Source organism: Rhinatrema bivittatum, chromosome 3 (genome assembly GCF_901001135.1).
Source record: "Rhinatrema bivittatum chromosome 3, aRhiBiv1.1, whole genome shotgun sequence".
NCBI classification, from domain to species: domain Eukaryota; kingdom Metazoa; phylum Chordata; class Amphibia; order Gymnophiona; family Rhinatrematidae; genus Rhinatrema; species Rhinatrema bivittatum.
The window spans coordinates 432,075,981-432,088,253 of NC_042617.1; the positions used below are offsets into that span (position 1 = coordinate 432,075,981).

At 41.9% G+C, this 12,273-nt stretch overlaps 1 protein-coding gene across 1 annotated transcript in view; it reads left to right on the plus strand.

Moving 5' to 3' along the window:
• TPO (thyroid peroxidase) overlaps positions 1-12,273 on the plus strand; it is a 139,424-nt gene that overhangs the window by 106,033 nt on the left and 21,118 nt on the right. The window contains exons 11-12 of the mRNA XM_029596874.1: positions 692-929; positions 6,559-6,767. Of these exons, the coding sequence (XP_029452734.1) occupies positions 692-929; positions 6,559-6,767 (447 nt within the window). The remainder of the gene's footprint in view (positions 1-691; positions 930-6,558; positions 6,768-12,273) is intronic.

Below are 12,273 nucleotides of genomic sequence, written 5' to 3' on the forward strand. Positions count from 1 at the left end.
TGTATTCAAATTGTGATTTTATCCTTTTATTTATTTGTATTTATTTAATTCACTTTACAAATTTTTTGGCCTCTGGTCCTTTGCTTTGTTCTTATTTTGCAATGTGCTTACTTCTGTGTGTTTTATTTTTTTAATAATGAAACTTTAATCAGGAATTTAATTTAGTGTTTTACAATACTATGGGGTAGATTTTTTTAAAAAGCGCGATCGCGTACTTTTGTTCGCGCAGCAGATGCAAACAAAAGTATGCAGGATTTTATAAGATACGCGCATAGCCCGGAGGCCTGGACCACGCCCCCGGGCCGGCGCCACGCCCCCGGTCCCGCCCCCGAAATGCTGCGTCATCTGGCCCAGCCCCCGACACGCCCCCTTCAAAAAACCCCGGGACCTACACGCATCCTGGGGCTCTGCGCGCACCGGCGGCCTATGCAAAATAGGCGCGCCGGCGCGCAAGGGCCCTGCTCGCGTAAATCTGGGCGGATTTACGCGAGCAGGGCTTTTTAAATCCGCCCGTATATATGTTGGAAACATCCTAGTTTATTGAAGCATGCATAATTCTGAAGGAAATGCATATTGCACATTGCATATTGATTTCATATGCATATTGATTTCAATATGCATATGCATATTGATTTCAAAGCTGAATATTTCAATTTGAGCTTCATCTTTTTAATCTAATATTTTCTTGTAGGTTACAATGATTGGAGAGAATTTTGTGGTTTACCAAGGCTGGAGTCTCAACAAGATCTAACTCTAGCAATATCTAATTACAGTTTGGTTGAAAAACTCATGAATTTGTATGGCCATCCTAACAATATAGATGTTTGGCTTGGTGGTCTGGCAGAAAACTTTCTTCCAGATGCCAGAACTGGTCAATTGTTTGCATGTATCATTGGAAAACAAATGAAAGCATTAAGAGAAGGTGATTGGTAAGTATTCAGTGTTATAACCCCATTCCAATCTGCATTAGTTAACTATTATGTACAGTACTAATGCATTTCCAAGCGTCATTGATCATCAGATGGTATATTTTTTTATATAGAAGTTAAGATAGAGAGAATTCACATGAAGATCAAAGTCATGGATTTCAGTAGAACAGACTTTATTAAAATGGGGAAATACCTGAGGAGCAGCTAGACGAATGGGGGGAAGATGGATGAACAGTAGGCTAAATTAAAAGGAGCTATCACAAAGGCAACAAATCTTTATGTAAGAAAAAGTGAATAAAGTAAGGAGAAAAGGAAACCAATATGGTTCTTTAAAGAGATGGCTGAAAAAGTAAAAGCAAAAATAGCATTCAAAAATACAGGGTGGTCCATGGAAAAGTAGGCTGCCTCCAATACCAGTGCCACGCATGCAGGCTACTTTTCTATGGGCCACCCTGTATAAAGGAAGGTTTGGAGGAGTCACCATCTTGTCCCCTGTTATCCCGGAACATTGCTGGGTGGCTTCAGAGTCCCACGGCTGAAGTCAGAGGGAGGACCCAAAGATAATATTATATGGCCCACAACGTGTCACTGCCAGCACACCAGCGACATGCCACTGCCGGCACACTGAAACTGTGTGCCTAAGGAGCATGCCCCTTAGGGGAAAGTTTTGTTTGGAATTTTTGTTCATTCCGGAGTTGCTGGCTCTTTGAAATGGTAAAGAGGAAATGTCATCTTTGTTTTCCTTTACCTTCAACTCATGCTTCTCAGCTTACCATTCCGCAATTTGTTGGGATGATGGAGCAGCCACAATCGGGTATAATGTTCACTGCAGATACCACTAAAGAAACAGCATCTGATCTGCCTGAGCTGGAAACTATCCAGTAATTGCCATCATCCCTCATTGACTCTGGACTCCAGCAGCAGTATGGACTTGGATCCTTTTCTGTTAGGTGCCATTGGAGCTCCTACTTTGTCTTCTGAGAGACTTGGTGCAACTAGTCAGCTAACTGCTGCTCAGGAATTTGAAGCAGGAAAATCTTCACATATAATATTAGAAGATATATGAAAAGCTATAACTACTCTTGAGAAAGCTATGAGTAAGAGACTCTTCTTCTATGGAGGTTGTTAAAGGTTAATTGCAGTGGTTCAAACCACTTCCTTTGACTATGAAGAAAGAATTCATTCACTTGAACTTTCTAATTCTGTTTCAAGAATTTAAATTTGTTTCAGTTGAAGATAGTATGTTGATTTACAGGAGGCTTGAATCTTTTGAAAATAGGTTCAGGTTTCTATATCTTTGTATACTGAATTTTCCATAATCTTTTTTTTTTTCTTGATGAGTTGTTTCTAAAATATATGAAAGAAGGTTTATGTGTTGCTAATGATTCTCTTCCCTCTGTCTGTCGTCTTCTCTTTGCCCTTTAAGATCAAATCTAAAGCAGGAAATGACATAATTTCATAAAAGAACGAGCTTTTTCTACAGCTGGCCCAGACATCTGGAACAACATGCCCACAGACCTCAGACTAGAACCATGCCCTCTAACCTTCCGAAAAAAACTCAAGACATGGCTCTTCCTCCAGGCCTTCCCCTAACTGGCATATCCAACAATTTTCTCCACCAGACCAGACACTGACTCCTAACTAAACGCCCCTCCAAGTTTAGGCATTATATTTATGCCTCCCTTCTTTATATTATTGTATTATCTAAATTATTCAGTTATGCTGTCCTATATATCCAGCTATCCTAGCCCTCCTAGTTAATACCTCCTTGTTATATGTATCTTTCGCCTCTTGTTATATGGTTGAATAAGTTATACCCCTTGTTACATGTAAACCGATCTGATATGAATTTTTTTCATGAAGGTCGGTATATAAAAATGTTAAATAAATAAATAAATAAATAAATAAATAAATAAAATAATTTCCCCAGTATTGGACATACCTGATACTTTAAATTTAACTAACTTCCTGGAACAATCTTATGAAACAATTCAAGTTCATGCTATGTTATTGGTATCTTTTCTTCTGAGGCTGATAAAATCTAATAACTTGTTTATTTTTTGGCGTTCCTCCAATATAGGAATGCTCTGGTTAGTCTTGCTGGTCCTTTTTCCCTGAGGTATCCAGCAAAATGTGTCATTAGATTATCTGGTAATATGTACACCTTTTTTGAACCTAAATAGCTTAAGGCTTTTCTGGACAGTAAATCTGTTAGACTACCTTCTTCAACACCAGAACCTCAGGGTTAGTGGCGATACTTAGATATAATAACTCTGTGATCAGCAAGTTCTTTAGTATTTAATTCCTTTGTGATATGTCTCTTGTTTTCTATCCTCATTTTTAGGGAGTTGATAGACTTTATCCTATTGTATTTTTTCTTGATTGTTGTATTTTTTCCTTCTTTCTTCTTTTATGGTTTAAAAGTTTTATTTGCTTGTTTATTGTAATAGTACAAATTATAAATAAAGAGTAAAAATATAAGTACAAAGCAATGCAAAAAAAAAAACTTACAGAAAAGAATATCTGGTGAAGCTAAAAGAGACAAAAAAATGGAAATCCATATGGCAAAAACTCAAGTGGAAGAAAAGATCACCAAAGAAGTAAAGTGAGGCACAAAACATTTTTCAGATATATCAGAGAAAGGAGGAAGACCAGAGGTGATACTGAAGGACTGAAAGGAGACAAGAGCCATGGTATGAGGGAAAAATAAACATTAAACAAACACTTCATTTTGGTGTTTACTAAGGAAGACCTTGGAGAAGGACCAATGCTGGTTGGTAAGAGCATGGATGTGGCTGGGGTAGATACCACTCCATTTATGGAAGAGATGTTGTGGGAAGTGCTAGAGAAACTAGAAGTGGAGAAAGCCATGGAGCCAGATGATTTATATCTGAGGATACTGAAGGAGCTCAGAGAGGTCCTGTAGATTTGTTAAAAGACCTGCTCAATAGATCCTTGGAAATGGGAGTGGTGCCACAGGACTGGAGAAAGGCAGTGGTGCTCCCATTTCATAAAAGTGGTAGCAGGGAAGAACCTAGAAACTACAAGCTAGTTAGCCTTACCTAGGTAGTGGGAAAATTAATGGAGTTCCTTCTGAAAAAAAGGATAGGGAACTATCTGCAATGCTTAATCTGAAACAACATGGTTTTATCAGATCATCTTGTCAAACAAATCTGATTGGCTTTTATGATTAGGTGACTTATTGGTCGATTTAAAAAAACAAAACAAAACGCGTAGATGTCCATGTGCGCGCAGTTCCTGGCCATGTTAAGGGGAAGCATTCCTGGCAGTGTAGTTTTAGCATAATTTGGAAATAGCAAATGTGAATTACAATTTCATATATGCAGATACTATTGCCAGGTAAATTTAACCCCCCACCCCCCACCCCCACACACACACACACAAAAAGCAAGTGTAAAATGCACAAGCCAGTTGTACCCATGGGCACTTTTCAAAAGGAAAATACATATAGATTTTTACTTTGAAATTTTGTACAAAATTTAGTGGGCTACTTTGAAAATTGCCTCTTTAGAGTCAAACTTTCAAGACTCTCAGTGGTACATCATTTGCACATGTAAGTGGGACAGCAGAGATTTCTACTAATATGTAAACATTTGTGGTGGTCGCCACACAATTTATAAAATACCAGATTCATTCCCTGAAAGTACAAGCATATGTTTCAGTACATTAATATATTTACAATGCAGGATCATGCATATTTTCTCTACTCATTTTATAAAAATACACAGGTATATTTTATGCATGTAATAATTGTAATAATTCACATTAAATAACCCCAAATTAAATGCAGAGGCACATATTTTATAAAGTATGAAACTACTCCACTTCTGAAAATACTTATCTTGCATGCATATTTGGAATTACCGGTTTATCCAGGCCTTACACCCAAAACTGCAGAGGAAAGACCAGTTTCAGTCATGTGAGACAATTAGCAGGTGTAAAGGTGTTCAGACCTGTTGTATGCACATAGGGCCAGATTTTAAAAGGGTTACGCACATAGGGGCGGATTTTCAGACTCCGCAAATAGGCCTACTTTTGTTTGCACTCCAGGCGCAAACAAAAGTACGCTGGATTTTAGTAGATACGCGCGGAGCCGCGCGTATCTACTAAAGCGTATCTGCTAAAAACCTGGATCTGCTAAAAACCTGGATCGGCGCGCGCAAGGCTATCGATTTTGTATAGCCGGCGCGCGCCGAGCCGCACAGCCTACCCCCGTTCCCTCCAAGGCCGCTCCGAAATCGGAGCGGCCTTGGAGGGAATCCTCTAACGCCCTCCCCTCACCTTCCCCTCCCTTCCTCTACCTAACCCACCCGCCCGGCCCTGTCTACACCCCCCCTTACCTTTCTCCGGGGATTTACGCCTCCCGGAGGGACAAGTAAATCCCCGTGCCCGAGCGGGCCTCCTGCGCACCGGGCCGCGACCTGGGGGTGGGTACGGAGGGCGCGGCCACGCCCCCGGACCGCCCCGGGCCGTAGCCACGCCCCCGTACCCGCCCCCAAAATGCTGCCGACACGCCCCCGAAATGCCGCAACGACCGGGCCCGCCCCCCCCAACACGCCCCCCTTGGAGAACCCCGGGACTTACGCGAGTCCCGGGGCTCTGCGCGCGCCGGTAGGCCTATGTAAAATAGGCTCACCGGCGCGCAGGGCCCTGCTCGCCTAAATCCGCCCGGTTTTGGGCGGATTTAGGCGAGCAGGGCTCTGAAAATCCGCCCCATAAGGTACACGCGTAAACCTTTTAAAAGGCCCCTGCGCGTGCCGAGCCTATATTGCATAGGCTTTCGGTGCGCGCAAAGCCCCGGGATGCGCATACGTCCCGGGGCTTTCTTGGGGTGGGCGTGTCGGGGGGCGTGATGCGGTCAGCACATCATCCAGGAGCGGTGCCACGGGCGTGGTTTCGGCCCGGGGGCGTGGTTGCAACCTCCGGACCAGCCCCCGGACTGGAACATGGCGCGTGGCAGCCGGCCCGGCGCGCACAAAGTTACGCCTGCCTCGAGCAGGCGTAACTTGTGCGACAGAGGTGGGGGGGGTTTAGATAGGGCCAGGGGGGTGGGTTAGGTAGGGGAAGGGAGGGGAAGGTGGGGGGAGGTGGAAGGAAAGTTCCCTCCGAGGCCGCTCCGATTTCGGCGTGGCCTCAGAGGGAACGGGCAGCGCGCGCTGGGCTTGACGCGCGCAAGTTGCACAAATGTGCACCCCCTTGCGTGCGCCGACCCCGGATTTTATAAGATATGCGTGGCTACGCGCGTATCTTATAAAATTTGGCGTTCTTTTGTTCGCGCGCGCGCTGTGTTTTAAAATGTACCCCATCTACTACTTACAAAATAACAACTTGCATGCGAACTTCCGAATCCTGCCACTGAACACAACTAGACCACTGCTTTTTTCCCTGTTAGCATTTATGCATGATATTGCAAATACACATACTCTTGACTTTTATATAATAGCTTACATGCGTGTACATGCTACTAGCTCATATATGCTATTTTTACGCATGCAACTCTCATGTCATTCTTTGAAAAATACCTCCTTTATGTAAAGTAGACTACATTCAATAAATGATCTATTTGAAATTAAATATATTAGTTTATTATTTCATTTTATTGTTCTAGGTTTTGGTGGGAAAACAATCCTATTTTTACTGAAGCTCAAAGGCATGAACTTGAAAAGCATTCTCTTTCGCGTGTAATCTGTGATAATACAGGCCTCACGCACATGCCAACTGATGCTTTCCAGCTGAGCAAGTATCCACAAGATTTTTTGTCATGTGATCAAATACCTGGACTAAATCTGGAAGCTTGGAAGGAAAGGTTTGATCAAGGTAAGATAAAAAGTAAGAGTAAAGCAAAGCACGGTTTGAACTATACACAAACATGTATAAGTCCCTCCTGAGGATATGAAGCTAGCCTATTGGCATATTATTATTTTTTTATTTGATTAAAAGCAATTCCATTTAAATCATTAAAGTATTATGGCAATATTGTGTGGCCTATTGAAATTATCTGTTTTGCATAAATTTACATGCATAAAATGTACTAATGCATGCAAAGCAGCTAATGCATAGGTCATCATATGCTAATAAAATAATGCAGCTTTCCAAAAATTAGGGAAGTCTTGTTATTTCAAAGCAAATCGTGAAGGTGTAGTTATTTTGCCACAGAGCATTGGGATAGCTAGCACATATCCCAATGATGGTCCAGCAGGCCCAAAAATATTAAAAATTTGAAAAATTATCATGTGGCAATATTCTTCCTCCTTTATAAAACCCTACCTTTTGAATATAATACACTTGCAGTTTCAAACCCGCCCCCCCCATGGCAGCACAGAATGCCCCCTAGGTTTGGGCCAGTCATCGACATTTTCCAAAAATTGGCGCCGACCAGCCTTTATCCCTATGACAATGGAAAATGGCATTGACTGGTCTAGGCCAAAGAAGAGGTCCAGGTCACTGTTGAACCACCAGGGATGTCTTCTAAAGGTATGGAAGGGTAGGGGGGATCGCATGCCCCCTAGACTGCAAGGATCTATTTTCTAGGTAACAGGGTGGGAGGGGACCACTAGACACCAAGGATGCTATTCTATGGAGTGGGGCCCAAGGGATCCAAGAGGTTGGATGCTTGGGGGGGGGGGGGGGGATTTGAACTAAGGGGTATTTTATTTAATGGGGAGGGGTTTGGGGAAGGGAAGAGGCATCACTGTGCTATTTTTTAACTTTTTTAAAATTCTTTTGAGCCTGCTTGGCCACCTTAACAGGTGGTTGGGGTGGTTGGGAGCCTGCTTGGCCACCTTAACAGGTGGTTGGGGTGGTTGGGAGCCTGCTTGGCCACCTTAACAGGTGGTTGGGGTGGTTGGGAGCCTGCCAAGATCCTGGTGGAGGTATTTTACATGGTTGGGGGGACATTTTGGGCCACATGGCCCTTTAAGATGATGGTGGCCCCGAGCAAAGGGGGTTCTTATTGCAAGTTTTTCTTCCCCTTCCTGATATATTTTTTCTTGCAGCATTCTTCTGCGAGAAAAAATATCTCAGGATGCCACCATGATATTTGCTCATGGGGAGCCTGGACCTCAGAGAGTAAAGCTATTCAGTGGAAGGAACGTTTTATAGAGACATTGGAGTGGTTGTGCAAAAAGAGTCTGTCTATTTCTTTCTGTGTGTCCCTGGCTGCCAGTTAAAGGCTCCATCCTGCCCATGGATTACTGTAAATTAACAAAGTAAATGTACACAATAATGAAAATATCATACAAACACATACACAATTTAACAACTTACAAATGTGAATGTTTTTGTTTAACCTGCACTGAACAAATAACTGGAAACTACAGAATATATATTGTAAATAAATGACCCCTAGAGTCATCAAAATGTGATAATTTTCGCATGAATAACACCCGTGATAAGAAAAAGGGGAATGGCTATGATAATTTTAGAATTTCTGAGAGAGAGAGACTCTTTATAAAGCTTTATACTGCTATAGGAGGGCCAGCTAGTAACTCAAGGTGAGGTTTTGCTGGTGGTCTATGGTTTTGGGGCCAGTTTTACATGTAGAGTGAGACATACGAACAGCACAGTAGTCCTTGGTGAAGATGTGACATGGTTTGGAGTGAGAAATGTCAAACTAAGATGAGATTACTTCAATGTTCTCTCAACCTAGCTTGAAAGTACCCTGATAGTCTCTCTCTCTTCTCCATGCCCCAAACACAATTTGCAAGGTGTAGTTAAAATCCTGAAAAAATTTGCATTGTGATAAATATCACCAGCACCATTGCCATAACACATTTTGATGAATGACCCTGTAAATTAGGTAAAAACTAAAAAGCTTCCATGGAAATGTTTTGCTGTCAATCTGCAGATCCAGGTTTCAGATTTGAGTCCACCCTGACTCCTTCTTGGGCCACTTGTGGCTGGATTTTCTGTGAAAATAGATCTAGCAGTTTCTGGAGAAAGGGAGTGAAGCACAAGTATCACTCGCATTAGCACCTATTAGTCTGCAGCTTGAGTAAGAGAGCTAAATTCTCAAGAAGTAAAATTACACAGAAATCTAAATGATAGCCCATCTAGCATAGTCACATAATCTATGAAAGCAGAAAAAGACTAAATGACCCATCAGTTATTCCTTTCCACAGTGCAGGGATATATCCCACCTACCAGTGCAGAAGGTTTCTGCCCTACATGTCTCCATATTCAGAACAGTCTTTATTGTCTTTCTCATACTCTACCATCTTGAACAAATAAGCATACAAGATTCCCCAATTAGTTCACACCCAACACTCCTTCCTCCCCATGACTATTCACAAAGGATTGTAATTATCTAAAAAACTAACACCAATACTAGAGTTGCTGGCTTCCAGGTGCCATATGCAGCATTCCACATAGACCCTGCTACATGAGCCTTTTTAGGTATTTGCAGTCTTCTAGACAGACCCCAGCTGCAGCCTGCCAAATAGACTAAGTTTTGTGATTGCCTGCATTTCCTCTAGGACTACTATTATTTTTTATTACCTATTTTTGCCATTCACTCTGAAAGCCCCAACACTCATTAAACTATTCTAGCACAAACGTGAGGAGGACAATTTTCAAAGTCTTTTACATAAATAAATAGCGATTTTTGTTTGTAAATTGGCTGAGAATTGTTCTTCCTTTTATTAAACAATGACTATATTGACCATTCCTGCTGTAAATGATTACCAGACCAAAAACTGTTAGCAAACATACCAGCCATTTCATGGAATACACCCCCCCAAAAAAAAACCATGTCTGTAAAGGCCATCAAAAACAAACTAAGGGGTGAATTTTAAAAGAGTTGCTCACATTAAAAGGCCCAAATCTGCGAGCCTGGGCTGAGTGCGAGCAACTCATATTTAAAACTGGCAAATTACATGCGTATTTGTGTGTGTCTGAGCAAATCAATGTGCAGAAAAAGAGACAAAGCTGGAGAGTATCATAGGCAGTCCAGGGTGGGGCCAACAGTTACATGCATAAATAAAGTTTTTAAATCCCACATGTTGGGCTTTTACATAAGCTTATTTACTTCTGCTCTTGATGAGGTATAAGTCTGAAGAAAACGCGTTTTAAGTCTAAAATGACTGGGTGAGGGGTCTGGATAAACTGGGGGGAGTGCAATCTGAAGAACAAGAGAGATCTGGAGGACCTAGAGATAGACGGTCAACTGGTGGACTAATTGGTCAAACTGGTTATTTCCTTCATGAGCGTATGCTTTAAAATCTGTTTAGCTGCAAGCATTACAGACAACAAATTCCTAAGGAAGATTCACAATTATCATTTGCTCAAGTAATTACTTAAAATTAGGAGCACGCATACACGCTATAAGGTACATTTTTAAACGAGCATGCACGCGTCCATGTGCATGCAGTTCCCGGTGCGCGCATGTTATAAAATACGATATCCACACATATGGGCGCAGCATATATTAACATCCATGCGCACATATACAGCGGATTTTAACATCTGTACATGCATGTGCGGGCGGCCCGTAACTTGCACATGCAGGAGGGAGAAGTTTTGAAAGTACACGCGGTGACGCGCTCGGGCCTTTGCCCAGTTTCCTCCCAGTCCGTTCCAATTAAGGAACAGACTGGGAGGGAACGTTCCTTTAGCCCTACCTACCCTTTCTCCCATTTACCCTCTCTTCCCCGACCCCTAAACTAACCCTACCTATCCCCTTTTTTTATTTTCATACTTACTGTTCCTCGGGAGCAGAAGTAAACTCTGCGCGCCGGCCGGCTGCTGACTTGTGCTCCACCAGGACAGAGGCTAATGTCCCCTGCTCAGACCATGTCCCCTGGCCTGCCCCTTTTGCAGGGCTCAGCACTTCTGCGTGTAACCCGCTCGTGGCCCTTTTAAAATCGACCCCTATGTGTATTTTAAATTGTATGTACACAATTGTGCAGACAATTTAAAATTCCTAAGCATGTGGGTGCATGTGCACTCATTTTAAAATAAACATCCCTGGGTCTTACAACAGACTTTTTCAAACAGAAAAAAAAACAAACAAACACTTGCTCGAACATGTGGTCACCGTGAGCCAATAAAAATGAAACACTGAATAGTCAACAATAAAAAGTTAAACCAAACTATCAACATATGAAATTTACAGTTTCTTTGAAGAAAAATTTCTATTTGTAACTGAATAAAATTCCCTTTGGCAAGGGGATGCCACAAAAAAACTGGAATCAAGATGCTTCATTATCATTTTCTTCAAAAGATTTGCCATGAATATTCCCACCACTGAAGTCCAACTAACTGGTCCTTAATGTCCAGCCTCTTCTTTTCTACCAATTTTATATAGATGGACAACATCTGCCTTCCTCCATTCCTAAGGAACCACTCCCATCTACAAAGATCTATTGAACAGGTCTTTAAACAGACTCCCCAGAATCTCTCTGACCTATTTTAATGCATTGGCAGCTGGAAACTCTAGGAAACCTGTCACAACAGAAGCAAGCTTACCTATCCGAAACAATTTAAAGCAATTGTGGCAAAGAGCTATGTGATTTGTTTTAAATGCCATATTAGGCACAGGAAAAATTCTGCCACCTTGAGGGGAAGGAAAAGAGAGGTACGATGACAGGCCACAAAGAAAGTGGGGGGTGGGGAGGTAAGAGCCTGCCCCAGAATATTAATTCATGGATAAGGTTGTTTGCAAGGCTGGCATCCATCCTTGATAGAACTAATGCCTCTCAACATTTGGCCATATCTTGACACTATTTGGAAGTTCACACAACTTAGAAGGGATTAAGGGATTCATATGGCTGAACTATGATGAGCAATTTAGGCAGCAGATGATAGACACCACAGGCCTATCAATGGGGATGAAATAATGTGGAACTCTGGTTCATTAGATGATGAACTATAAACAAATCATAGTCACAATAACCCCACAAATGTAAACTGCATGAAAAAAGGAGCACCACTTATCAAAATATTTTAGAGTAAGGCGTCATTAATCAGTATTTAACCTGCACTGTAAAGGAAACCATGGCTTCAGCACATACAATATAATTATCCACCCAGAGTCTAGATGGATTTTTATATTGTACATTTTTATATGATTTTTTTTTAAAGATTATATTGCATGTTTTTCACTTACATGATAGCCAGGACCTCAGAGTCACTGGTGTGTAGCTTCCCCTTTCAGAGTAACACTAGTACCCCAGGCCAGACAAGAGTTTGCTCTACCTTGCCAGAGGCGTGCTGGTGTTACAATAAAAATGGCTACTCATTCTACTATTGTAAATATTACATATGTTACCATCTGTACAGATACTCACCCCAGCCACCAGGTACTCCAAGAAAAGGGGCTAGAGGA